Here is a 13,625-nt window from a genome sequence, read left to right as displayed (position 1 = left end):
CACTACTCTGACTGGCTGCACCGTGTCAGGTTTATTTGTGGTGGGTTTCTTGACCCGACCATGGGTTTGGTTACCACTAATTTACATATTTGCGCTTTGGACAGTTTAAATTTGTGCTTTTTTGTTTTTTTTTTACTTAAAAAATTCTACTTGGACCTTGAGTAATGAGGTAGGCAATATTTAGGAGTTGCAGTACTCACCACAAAGTGGTTAGGTACACTGACATTTTATTTTCAAGGAAGGTTTAAGTAGACGTCCTTTACACCATCCTGCTCTGCTGCGGCAGCACAAGAACACACCGAGCGTCTAGTGACTTATTACAGTACATTCAGCTGGTCTTTGTGACAGTTGGAGGATCAGTCTCACATGTTGTCTTTATAGATTCTATATTTATTGGTTTTGTGACGTTCACTTTAACGCCATTGTCTCCATTGTGCCTCCAGAACAAGCCGTGCAGAATAAAGTAGGTGACAGATTCCCTTTCGCTCAGGAACCTGTCAGTAAGTTTCTACTGCCCAAACAACGAGCAGCGTGCACCAGGTCCTAGCTGCACGACTGCAACCAGGTATTGTTCTCCAGCATTCAGAGAAGGCATAGTCTGAAGAACAGGCGGGAGACCAAAGTCAGAGACTAAACTAGTCAGGAGCCACCCCAGTTGGCCTCTTTAACCCCTTCCTGACATGAGACGTACTATCTCGTCCATGGGACCCGGGCCCCTATGCCCATGGACGGGATAGTACGTCTACCGCGATCAGCGGCGCCCACGTGGTGAGCGCCGCTGATCGCGGCCGGGTGTCAGCTGATTATCACAGCTGACACCCGGCACAATGTGTCAGGGGCGGTCACGGACCGCCCCCGACACGTTAACACCTTGCACACCACGATCAAACATGATCGCGGTGTACCGGGGGTTAAAGGGAAGCATCGGCAGGGAGGGGGCTCCCTCCGTGCTTCCCTGAGCCCCCCACGGCAGCGCAATGTGCAGCGCTGCTGCCGGGGGCTCCTTTCCTGCAGGCCCCCGAATCCAAGATGGCGACGGGGGCCTGCAGGAAGCTGGCTTCCTCACTGCCTGCAAAGCGCAGGCATGAGGAAGCCTTCTGCAGTGCCTGTGACAGATCGCTGATCTGTCACAGTGATCTGTGATGTGACAAATCAGCGATCTGTCACAGGACAGTGATGTCCCACCTGGGACTATTTAATAAAGAAAAAAAAAAAAAGAAAAAAAAAAAAAAGAAAATATATATATATATATTCCCCCAAATAAATCCATTTTTTAGAAATAAAAAAAACAAAAGTACACATATTAGGCATCGCCGCGTTCGTAATGACCCACCCTATAAAACTGTCCCATTAGTTAACCCCTTTAGCGAACCCCTTAAAAATGAAAAACAAACCAAAAAATAATGATTTATCATACCGCCAAACAAAAAGTGTAATAACGCGCGATCAAAAAGACGCATATAAATATCCATGGTACCGCTGAAAACGTCTTGTCCCGCAAAAAACAAGCCGCCACACAGCATCATCCGCAAAAAAATAAAAAAGTTATAGCTCGCAGAATAAAGCGATGCAAAAATAATTATTTATATAAAATAGTTTTCATTGCATAAAACAAAACATAAAAAAAAACGACCTAAATAAGGTATCTCTGTAAGCGTACTGACCCGAAGAATAAAACCGCTTTATCAATTTTACTGCACGCGGAACGGTGTAAACGCACCCCCCAAAAGAAATTCATGAAACGCTGGTTTTTGTTCAATCTGCGTCCCAAAAATCGGAATAAAAAGCGATCAAAAAATGTCTTCGTGCCCGAAAATGGTACCAATAACTCAACTCGTCCCGCAAAAAATAAGACCTCACATGACTCGGTGGGTCAAAATACGGAAAAATTAGAGCTCTCAATATGTGGTGATGCAAAAACTATTTTTACAATAAAAAGCGTCTTTTAGCGTGTGACAGCTGCCAAACATAAAAACCGCCATAAATAGTAAATCAAACCCCCAGTTATCACCCCCTTAGTTAGGGAAAAATAATAAAATAAAAAAAATGTATTTATTTCCATTTTTCCATTAGGGTTAGGGCTGAGATTAGGGTTAGGGGTGTGTTGGGGTTCGGGTTGGAGTTAGAATTGGGGGTTTCCACTGTTTGGGCACATCAGGGGCTCTCCAAATGCAACATGGCGTCTGATCTCAATTCCAACCAATTCTGAGTTGAAAGTCAAATGGTGCTCCTTCCCTTCCAAGCTCTGCCATGCGCCCAAACAGTGTTTTACCCCCACATGTAGGGTATCAGCCTACTCAGGTCAAATTGCAAAACAATTTTTGGGGTCCAATTTCTCCTGTTACCCTTAGGAAAATACAAACTTGGGGGCAAAAATATCATTTTTGTGGAAAAAAATGATTTTTTTATTTTCACGCCCGAGCGTTATAAACTTCTGTGAAGCACTTGGGGGTTCAAAGTGCTCACCACACATCTAGATAAGTTCCATGGGGGGTCTAGTTTCCAAAATGGGGTCACTTGTGGGGAGTTTCTCAGGGGCTCTCCAAACGCACATGACACCCGCAGACCAATCCATCAAAGTCTGCATTCCAAAATGTCACTGCTTCCCTTCCGAGCCCCGACGTGTGTCCATACAGTAGTTTTCTCCCACATATGGGGTGTCAGCGTACTCATGACAAATTGGACAACAACTTTTGGGGTCCAATTTCTCCTGTTACCCTTGGGAAAATAAAAAAATTGGGGACTAATTGATCATGTTTGTGGAAAAAATGCAATTTTTTTTATATTCATGCCCGGGCATTATAAACTTCTGTGAAGACCTTGGGGGTTCAAAGTTCTCACCACACATCTAGATAAGTTCCTTAGGGGGTCTAGTTTCCAAAATGGTGTCATTTCTGGGGGGTTTCCACTGTTTTAGTACATCAGGGGTTTTCCAATCGCGACATGATGTCCGATCTCAATTCCAGCCAAAAACGTCAAATGGCGCTGCTTCCCTTCCGAGCTCTGCCATGCGCCCAAATAGTGGTTTACCCCCACATGTGGGGTATCAGTGTACTCAGGACAAATTGCACAATAACTTTTAGGGTCCTGTTACCCTTGGGAAAATAAAAATTGGGGTGAAAAGATTTTTGTGGAAAAAATGATTTTTTAATTGTACCGCTGTACGTTATAAACTTCTGTAAAGCCCTTGTGGGTTCAAAGTTCTCACCACATATCTAGATAAGTTCCTTGGGGGGTCTAGTTTCCAAAATGGGGTCACTTGTAGGGGGTTTCCACTGTTTAGGTACATCAGGGACTCTCCAAACGTGACATGGCGTCTGATCTGAATTCCAGCCAATTTTGCATTGAAAAAGTCAAATGGCGCTCCTTCCATTCTGAGCTCTGCCATGCGCCGAAACAGTCGTTCCCCCCCACCTATCAGGTATCAGCGTACTCAGGACAAATTGCACAATAACTTTTGCAGTGCAATTTCTTCTGTTACCCTTGGTAAAATAAAAAAAAAATTGAACCTGAAGTATTTTTTTTGTGAAAAAAGTTAGATGTTCGTTTTTTGTTTTTTTTTAAATATTCAAAAAAATTCCTGTGACGCACCTAAAGGGTTAATAAACTTCTTGAATGTGGTTTTGAGCACCTTAAGGGGTGCAGTTTTTAGAATGGTGTCACTTTTGGGTATTTTCTATCATATAGACCCCTCAAAGTGACCTCAAATGTGATGTGGTCCTAAAAATAAAATGGTGTTGTAAAAATGAGAAATCGCTGGTCAACTTTTAACCCTTATAACTTCCTAACAAAAAGAAATTTTGGTTCCAAAATTGTGCTGATGTAAAGTAAACATGTGGGAAATGTTAGTTATCAAGTTTTTTTGTGTGCTGTATCTCTGTGATTTAAGGGCATAAAAATTCAAAGTTGGAAAATTGCGAAATTTTCAACATTTTTGCCAAATTTCCATTTTTCTCACAAATAAACGCAAGTTATTTGAACGAAATTTTACCACTAACATGAAGTACAATATGTCACGAGAAAACAATGTCAGAATCACTGGGATCCATGGAAGCGTTCCAGAGTTATGACCTCATAAAGGTACAGTGGTCAGAATTGTAAAAATTGGCCCAGTCATGAACGTGCAAACCACCCTTGGGGGTGAAGGGGTTAAGCTGCAGGTGATTGACAGGTCTTTCCCAGTTTGCACTCATGGAAGAGACTTGTCAATCAATTTGAGTGGTGGTGGAATGCCAAACTATATTTTCTCTACTGAAGAGTATTGTAGAAAATCATACCTGATCAGCAATCATGCGGCCCAGATTCATGCTACCCGTGATCTAGGAAGCATAAATTGATTGACAAGTTCCTTTTAAAGCAACATATGTTTACACCACTTTCTGAGTAGACCATCTTTATATTAAACTGAGTGGTGCTGAAATGGTTTGTTTTCTTTTTGAAAGTTATCCTCAATCCATGAGATGGGGTATAATATATTGAGTGCTCGTACCTAGGCGAAAATGGATTAGCTCGGTGTCTTAGTAGCGAACAGAGCCAACTTTTTTTTTTTGTTTGTTTTTTTCCTTACACCTGCTAATGTCTTCTGATGGTGGGGCCTACACCCACGATACTGGGTCTTGCAATCATATCATCAAGAAATTGGTACAGATTCATCAAGGCAGGCAATTTTGTCGCCGGTCTAAAGGAGAGGCAAAGTACAGTCAGACACTTCTGATTCATGAAGAGGTTAGGGACTGGAATGAGATTTTCTGGCGTAGGGACCACCACAGTTCATCATGAATTAGACAAGCTGTGGTGTCACGCCACCACTCTGCCCCCCCATGTGACAAAAAAAAAAACAAAAAAAAAAAAAAAACAAAAACACTGGAAGTTGTAACATTTTGGCGCAATTTTGAGTTGAGTCAAAATTTTGTAACTAAGCTTTTATGACACTTTTTGTTGTTAAAGCTTTGATGAATTGGGTCCATAATGGTTACAGGATTTGTACCAAGCTTGTATAACTAATTGTTAGAAAATAAAAACTCACCAACAGACTTAAATATTACACAATTGCCACATTTTACAGACAAGTGAAATACTAGCAGTTCAGCCGTGGTTCTGTAATTTCCCCCAGCTTGCCCACTAAAGCATTTAGATGTTAGGTTGCACTGACCTGCCAGCAGGTGTGAGGAGACTTTCGTTCCAGAATATACTGTGTCAGAGGAGATGGCTCGAGCTCGTACTTGTCAAAAGGCAGTTTATCAATGACCATAGGCTCACAGTCCGCACAGGAGAATTTTACCACAGGATGGGACGTGCGTGGGGGCTGAAAAGGAAGAGACATTACATGAGTGCAAAGACCCCATAATCAGAGTCTAGTGAATCACTGCACAAACATATACACACACACACAAACATATGCAAGGTGTGAGCATAGCCCAATAGATCTCAGCGCTCCTCTATAGTTTGCTATACTACATCAGTATGGAGGCACTTGTCAGCCCACCAGGTTTGTCTAGACTTTGCAAGGCCAACGATTGCTGTATGCCACGGCTATATCGCCGCAAATGACAATGGCATGAAGCCACATTGTAACTCACACGGTACCATGAAAAGCAAGTTGCAAAAAATATGAATGATTTCGGTTTAAACCTTTGAAGCAGCAAATGTCATGAATCCTCAGAATTAGGTCTTTACAGAAAAATCATTTACAGGAATAAAACATGGAGAGGGTTAAGTAGAAGAGAAAATTGCAGAACTTTTTATTATAGAGTGATGAAAGGGGTTGTACGGTTAAAAAGTTTTCACCTAACTGCAGGATGGGGGATAATGTAATAATCAGAGGGAACGCTGGCACCCACAATGACAAAGTCGGGAAATTTTATCCGTGTAAGAATAGAGCACCAGTGCACATGCTCGACCTCTGCTCTATTCCTTCCACATGGGGCTGCTGATCGTGGTGTTCGGCTTTTTCCGGCAGCCCCATAAAGAATGAATGGGCTATGCTTTTTTGTAACTAAGATAGTAATTCCCAAGTTCCCCGATCTGCCAACTGGTTCAGGACCTGGTAGTTGATTGGTTAAAGCAAGTTACCACCTAACACCTTTAAACAATTTAACTGGAAAATCCCCTTCCTATGGAAAACGATGTGAAATAACGAGTGCACTTACCAATGTTGGCGAGTTCTGATCGGGCCAGAAGGACTCTGGAATTGGCCAATGCCCAACAGGAACACCAGTTTTTGGATTTGGCCGCACATAGATCAGTTTATGACAACTGTGCCATGCTAATGGAGCAAAAGAATTAGTGGGCCTGAGGGAATCTGGAAGAGCATCTAGAGAGGAAAAAAAAACAAAATAAAATAGTTGGTGGATTTAAAAATTAAAAAATAAAACTGGAGAACAAATGACCTGATAAAACCATAGAAGTGAGGCTCAGTGAGCGCCTGGCAGACACAGGATGTTGTCTCGGTCTCCTGATGGGCTGATAATTTGGAAAGACTGCCATATGCCTATTTAGAATGAAATTTTGCTTACACAGAGCTATAGATGTCCTGTAAGGCTACTTTCACACATCAGTTTGCCGTCAGGCAGAATCTGGCTACTTTTTAGAAAAAACGGATCCGGCGTAAATTTTGGAGAACTGTAGAAACGGATCCGTTTTTCTGCCGGATCCGTCTAGCAGGTTATATCTGTTTCCTGGGGGCTGGCCAATTGGATCTGAGCATGCACAGACTTAAAAAAACGGATCCGATGGCTGGATCTGGCGCCCATAGACTTTCATTGTGGCAAAAGCCGGAAGCGTCGGATCCGGCGTTTCCGGCTTTTTCGCTGGAGACAAAAAAAACAGGATTTTTGGGTTGCTTACCGTAAAATCTGTTTCTCGGAGCCTTCATTGGGGGACACAGAGACCTTGGGTGTATTCTGCTGCCACTAGGAGGCTGACACTATGCACAAAAAAAGGTTAGCTCCTCCTCCGCAGTGTACACCCCACCGACCGGCAGAGAATTCCTCAGTTAGTGAGAAAGCAGTAGGAGAAGTAACAGAATAGGTTGACAACATAAACAACTCAACTGTAACCATTCAACCAAAGTAAGAACAGGAGCTGTAAAACATGGGAGGGTGCTGTGTCCCCCAATGAAGGCTCCGAGAAACAGATTTTACGGTAAGCAACCCAAAAATCCTGTTTTCTCGTTCGCCTTATTGGGGGACACAGAGACCTTGGGACGTCCCAAAGCAGTCCCTGGGGTGGGAAACAAACTTCCATCAGGCCAGCGGACTCACCACCGCGGCCTGCAGAATCCGTCTACCTAGGCTGGCGTCCGCCGAAGCGTAGGTGTGGACTCTAGAATTTCACAAACGTGTGAACCGATGACCATGTTGCAGCTTTGCAAAGCTGCAGTGCGGAAGCTCTGTGGCGCACCGCCCAGGAGGCACCCACTGCCCGAGTAGAGTAGGCCCTGATACTCGGAGGGGCTCCGCGACGCTTAACACGGTAGGCTTCCAGGATAGCCGATCTGATCCAGCGAGCAATGGTGGCCTTTGACGCCGGGTGACCTTTCCGCGCTCCATCAGGGATAATGAAAAGAGACTCTGTCTTTCGCAAGGAAGTCGTCCTAGACAGATAGACTCTTACCGCCCTAACCAGGTCCAGCTTGTTCAAGGACCGCTCTCGGGGATGAGTTGGATTCGGACAAAAGGACGGTAGCACGATATCCTCGTTGAGGTGAAACGAGGACACCACCTTCAGAAGGAACGAGGGCGGAGGCCGCAGAACTACCTTATCCTGGTGGAGAACCAGAAAGGGAGAGCGGCACGAAAGAGCTGCCAATTCCGACACGCGCCGGACGGAGGTAATGGACACCAGAAAGGCTACCTTCCAAGAAAGGAGAGAAAGGGAAATATCCCTGAGGGGTTCAAAGGGCGGACTTTGCAGAACCTCAAGAACCAGATTAAGATCCCATGGATCCACGGGCGCCCGGTACGGCGGGACCTTGTGAGCCACGCCCTGAAGAAAGGTCTTAACCTGAGGACGGGAAGCCAACGTTTTCTGAAACAGAATGGACAGCGCCGAAACTTGACCCTTCAGGGAACTGAGGGCAAGCCCCGCATCCAATCCTGCCTGAAGAAACGCTAGGACTGAAGGGAGCGAAAAGGACATGGGCGCGACGTCATTGGTCTCACACCAAGTGAAATAGGCCTTCCAAGTACGGTAGTAAATCTTGGAAGATGATGGCTTTCTGGCTCGGATCATGGTCTGAATTACGTGGTCGGAAAATCCTGCTCGTTTCAGAACCTCGGTCTCAACAGCCACGCCGTTAAATTGAGCGGCCGAGAATTGGGGTGGCAAATCGGACCCCGAGACAGCAGATCTGTTCTGTCTGGAAGCTTCCAGGGGGCGTCCGCGAGAAGGTTGACAATGTCCGCGAACCAAGACCTTCTGGGCCAATTCAGGGCGATGAGAATGACCGGAAGTCCTTCTGCCTTGATCTTCTTCAACAGCTTGGGAAGAAGAGGCAGAGGAGGGAACAGGCAGGGAAGTTCGAACTGGGACCAAGGAACGGCCAGGGCGTCGGCGCCCACTGCCAGAGGGTCCCGAGACCTGGACACGAATTGTGGGACTTTCCTGTTGAGGCGAGACGCCATGAGGTCTACATCCGGGGTTCCCCACCGGAGGCAGAGCAGATGAAACACTTCCGGATGTAGGGACCATTCTCCCGCCGCGAGACCCTCGCGGCTGAGAAAATCGGCGGCCCAGTTGTCTACGCCGGGAATGTGAACCGCGGAAATTGTCGGAACGGAAATCTCCGCCCAACGAAGAATCTTGGACACCTCCGCCAGGGCTGAAACACTCCGTGTTCCCCCTTGGCGGTTGACATATGCCACCGCTGTGGTGTTGTCTGTCTGAATCCGTACCGGCAGTCCCTTGAGGAGCCTTTCCCAGTGGACCAGAGCAAGATGGATCGCTCGAATCTCCAGAACGTTGATCGGCAGCGCTGATTCCCGATCCGACCATCGACCCTGAACGGTGTGGTTGCGGAACACAGCACCCCAACCGAGGAGACTGGCATCTGTGGTTACTATCTGCCAGTGAATGGGAAGGAAGGATCGACCCGATAGAATGAGAGGTGACGACAACCACCAGTTGAGAGACCGCTTGATCCGGTAAGAAAGATGGACAGGGCGATCCAGGGACCGAGGCGACCTGTTCCACTTCGATAGAATGGCCTGCTGGAGAGGCCTGGCGTGAAATTGGGCAAAGGGAACTGCCTCTATCGCCGCCACCATCTTTCCCAGGACCCTCATGGTTGTACGGAGGGATGGGAATCGCGAGGTCTGCAGCGATCGTACTTCCTGCTGCAGAGAGAGAATCTTTTCTTGTGGGAGAAAGACCCTTGACCGACGAGTGTTGAACAGAAGACCTAGAAAGACCAGGCGTTGGGTAGGAACCAGACAGGACTTTTTCCTGTTGACGATCCACCCGAAATTGGAAAGAGTGTCCAGGACGATTGACAAACTTTGGTGAGCCTGTTGGAATGAGGGAGCCTTGATCAGAATATCGTCTAGGTACGGGAAAAAAACGAGGCCTCTGACTCTCAACAAAGCCATCAACGCAGCCATGATCTTCGTGAAGACTCTGGGAGCGGTGGCAAAACCGAAGGGCAGTGCGACAAACTGGTAGTGGTGCTGTCGAATCGCAAAGCGCAGGAACTTCTGATGTCCGGAGAAAATTGGAACATGTAAATAGGCATCTTGGATGTCTATTGAGCACATGAATTCCTGCTCCTCCATGGAGGCGATGACCGAGCGAAGCGACTCCATGCGGAAGTGGCGAAGGCGGACTTTCTTGTTGAGCAGCTTGAGATCCAAGATGGGTCGAACTGCGCCGTCTTTTTTCGGCACTACAAACAGGTTCGAGTAGAACCCCGTGAAGCGCTCCGATTCGGGAACGGGCACAATCACCCCGGAACTGAGGAGAGCGGCGATAGCCGTAGAGAACCCCGGGATCAAGGCTGGATCCTTTGGAGGCCGGGATTCGAAGAAACGATCCCGTGGGAGAGAGACGAACTCTATCTTGTATCCTGAGGATACGACCTCCCTGACCCAGGCGTCCTCCACGGCGGCCAGCCAAACGTCCCTGAAGGAAAGAAGTTGACCTCCCAATTGGAAAGGCCCCTCGCGTGCCCGATGATAGTCATGCTGAAGTAGACCGTCCAGATCTAGATCTGGACGGTCTGCCCTGGGAGTAGTGGGGTCGCCAGGAAGGAGTGGGTCTGAAGGAAACTTTCTTTCTCTCCTGGCAAGCCTGCGGTCTCTGTTGGCTGGAGGAGTTGTCCGCCGTATTGAAACGGCGGAAAGTCCGAAAGGGTCGAAACTGACGCCTTAGTGGGGGTCTGCGAGGCTTGGACTGAGGGAGGAGTGAACTCGTGCCTCCGGTGGCATCCTTAATAATCTGGTCCAATTGGGACCCAAAGAGGCGCACCCCCTGAAAAGGCAGGTTAGTGAGGGACTTTTTAGAAGACAAGTCCGCTTGCCATGCCTTTAGCCAAATTGTACGTCGAATTGCAACAACGTTGCTTGACGCCTGAACTGCACAGGATGCAGCATCCAAGGAAGCGGAGAGAAGATAGTCCCCAGCATGGGAGATCTGATTGGCGAGATCGGCCAAATGCTCCGGTTGCGCCTTATCTAAGATGCCCTGACGAAGGTCGTCTGCCCACGTGGCTATGGCCTTTGCTGCCCAGGATGAAGCAAAGATTGGACACACCGCCGCTGAAGCCGCTTCAAAGGCAGACTTCGCCAGGGATTCTATAATCCTGTCATTAGAATCCTTTAGGGACGCCACGCCTGAAAGCGGGAGAACCGTGTTATTGGATAGCCTGGACACGGGCGGATCGACCGAGGGAGAGGCCGACCAGTTGTCCGTGAGCTCCTTAGCAAATGGGTAGAGTATGCAGAGACGTTTTCCTCTTTGAAAGCGTCTGGTCGGATCCTCTCTTTCCTTGGTAAAAATTTTCCCAAACTCGGAATGGAAAGGAAAAACCCTGGAAGGAGTTTCTGCCCGTCTGAACGAAACCTCCTGATCTGAGGATTTCGCAGGGGAGTCAGCAATATCGAAGGTATGATGGATCGCAGCAATGAGGTCCTGCACTGTGACCTTCATGCTTGCATCCTGGTCTGAATCCAGCTCTAAAATCCCCTCAGATGACCTGTCCGAAAGCACTTCCCTTGACTCGGGAGAGGAGGCTGGTGAGAAGGGCTATGCGGTGAGATGGGACTAGGAGAGGATTCCGGCTGGGAATCTTGCCTGGGTCTTTTGCGACTACCGCTGGCTGATTCAGATGGAACAATTTGGGACCTGCTTGGCCCTGCTGAAGAGTCCAGGGGCAACTTATCAAGAACGGCGACTGAGACACCTTGGTAAGGTCTGCCACTGATTGAGATAGCGAGGAGGCCCAGCCCGGCATGGGGGGCTCACTCACCACTGGGGCTATGGATGGCTCCTGAGCGGCGTCAGGCTGGATTGGATTGCTACAATCCAGGCAGAGGGGAGTGGACTGGCCTGAGGGAAGTTTGCGATTGCACGAAGAACATGCAAAGTACTTGACTAAAGTGCAGGGGGGGGCGGTAGAGCGGGTACGATCAGACTTAGACATAGTGAAAAGCTGAGGTAATGCCGGAAGGTTGGGGGACAGAGGGCGGAGAAGGGTCAGTCTGCAGTGCAGAGCTACTCACGGTCCGGTGTCCCCAGAAGCGACGCTCTGCGACCTGTCAGTGGATGCAGGTCAGAGCGAAATCCGGCCGACAGACCTCCTGAAAAAAACCAGCTGGAGAAGATGCTATCCAGTGAGGAGCTGGTGCCCGGCTAACAGGCTGGGAAAAAGGCACCTTCCTGAGAAAAAGCGCGCGTTCAGGAGAGGAGGGAGGGCGGAGCACCACGCAGGGTTAACAATTCACCGCCCTCTAGCCAATAACAGGCTGGGCAGGTGAAGGACAGGCGGTGGGAGGGCCTGGGAAGAGCGGGAGAGAAGCCCGCTTAGAAGAAAGGGGCGGGGGGCGTGGCCGCGACGCAGCGGTAGGCCCGAACTGAAGCCGGGGCCTAAATTAGTTGCGGCGGCCGCCTGTCAGCAGGGGGTCGGCGCGGAGGTCCGAAAAAGTGGGACGCCGCAGTCGCAAGCCGCTCCCAATGGGAAAAAACCCTGTGCTCCCTGTCCCCAGAAGGGGGGGGGGAGGGAAGGGGGGGATGCCCAGCAAGATTGAGCTGCCTATAGCCTTGTGGCGACTGCGAGCGACCGCAGCGCCTACAACCGGGGTTCCCCTGTGACCATTGAAGAGGCGACCGTCGGGAATGGGCAGCCAGGTAAATAAATAAAAAAAAAAAAAAAATACTCACCCATCCACGATCCGTTACCTGTCTGAAGAAGTCTTGCGTCTCATCCAACCGACAGGCTCTGGTAGGCGAGTGGGAGGGAGACTGGCGACAAGGACCCCTGGAGTCGCTGGCACGTCTTGGTGTCGGCGTCCGTCTGGCTGGTCCTGCCGCGGAGAACTGCAAGGATACGGGGTGGCAGTACACGCCGTACTTGCAGACTCCATGTGGGAGTACAGATGTGACTTTTCACTCTGTATCCCTCCGTAGAACCTGAAAAGGAACGACGCACGACGAGGTAGATATGGGTCTAATAAAAGACCCGTGTCCACCTCCTACTGACACTAAGCTAAACTGAGGAATTCTCTGCCGGTCGGTGGGGTGTACACTGCGGAGGAGGAGCTAACCTTTTTTTGTGCATAGTGTCAGCCTCCTAGTGGCAGCAGCATACACCCAATGTCTCTGTGTCCCCCAATAAGGCGAACGAGAAAACGTTACAGTAGCCGTTTTTTCCAGACGCCGGAATGAGAGAAATAGCAGGATCCAGCAAAAAACGGACGAATCGCAATGCCATCCGGCGCGATCCAGCGCTAATACTAGTCAATGGGGAAAAACCGGATCCGGCATTGCATTTCGCCGGATCCGGTTTTACAAAAAAAAGCCGGATCTCGCCTGACGGCGCAAAACGGATGTGTGAAAGAGGCCTAATGCACACATCCCTGACACGGCTCACAGCAAAGCCTTTACCGCTACGCATAATACTGATCAGATGTAGAGACCAGCAGTGATGGGTAACATGGTCCCTACGGAAGCAATGTCATTCTTCTATAGATAGCGCCCAAAGTCAGCATGCTTACCTTCACCGTTTGGCGTAGGGTCAGGACCACTCTTCTCAAAGTTGATCACAACACCGCTCTGAACTTTTTGGACCAAAGACTCCAAACATTGGTTCAACATCCTCTGTGTCCTGACACAGTATGAACGGCCTGCAATGAGAATACAATTCCAACAATAACAAATCTAGTAATGGAAGAAAAAGTCCATGCAAGAATGAAAGGAGGTAGAACTATAAGCTTTAGTATGAGGCTGCAGAGTAGTCGCTGGGCCTCATTAACACTTCTGAGTGTCACAAACAAGGTTCACAGAGTTTATTATGCGGAGAGAATACGTACGCATTTTAGTCTACAGGACTTTACACATCTCAGATTTTCTGGGTGGGGTCAATAGTTAGCAAAAACTTGGACCAAACTCCGTAAAAGGTGCATAATTTGCAGATC

At 48.3% G+C, this 13,625-nt stretch overlaps 1 protein-coding gene across 4 annotated transcripts in view; it reads right to left on the bottom strand.

Annotated features, from left to right (window-relative positions):
• The window catches only part of LOC141048114 (integrator complex subunit 6-like), a 72,888-nt gene that overhangs the window by 17,008 nt on the left and 42,255 nt on the right, over positions 1 to 13,625 (bottom strand). For all 4 annotated transcript variants that reach the window (XR_012219962.1, XM_073543525.1, XM_073543528.1 and 1 more), the window contains exons 6-8: positions 13,206 to 13,334; positions 6,150 to 6,313; positions 5,153 to 5,305 (exon numbers count right to left, since the gene is read on the bottom strand). Coding sequence is in view for 3 of the 4 variants with exons in the window: in XM_073543525.1 (XP_073399626.1) it covers positions 5,153 to 5,305; positions 6,150 to 6,313; positions 13,206 to 13,334 (446 nt within the window). In the remaining variant the exon portion in view is untranslated. The remainder of the gene's footprint in view (positions 1 to 5,152; positions 5,306 to 6,149; positions 6,314 to 13,205; positions 13,335 to 13,625) is intronic.

Source organism: Dendrobates tinctorius, unplaced genomic scaffold (assembly GCF_039654945.1).
Source record: "Dendrobates tinctorius isolate UK_male_01 unplaced genomic scaffold, ASM3965494v1 ptg000133l, whole genome shotgun sequence".
Taxonomy (NCBI): domain Eukaryota; kingdom Metazoa; phylum Chordata; class Amphibia; order Anura; family Dendrobatidae; genus Dendrobates; species Dendrobates tinctorius.
Note: the sequence above shows the minus strand (reverse complement) of the source record. Positions and strands in the feature narration are given on the sequence as shown.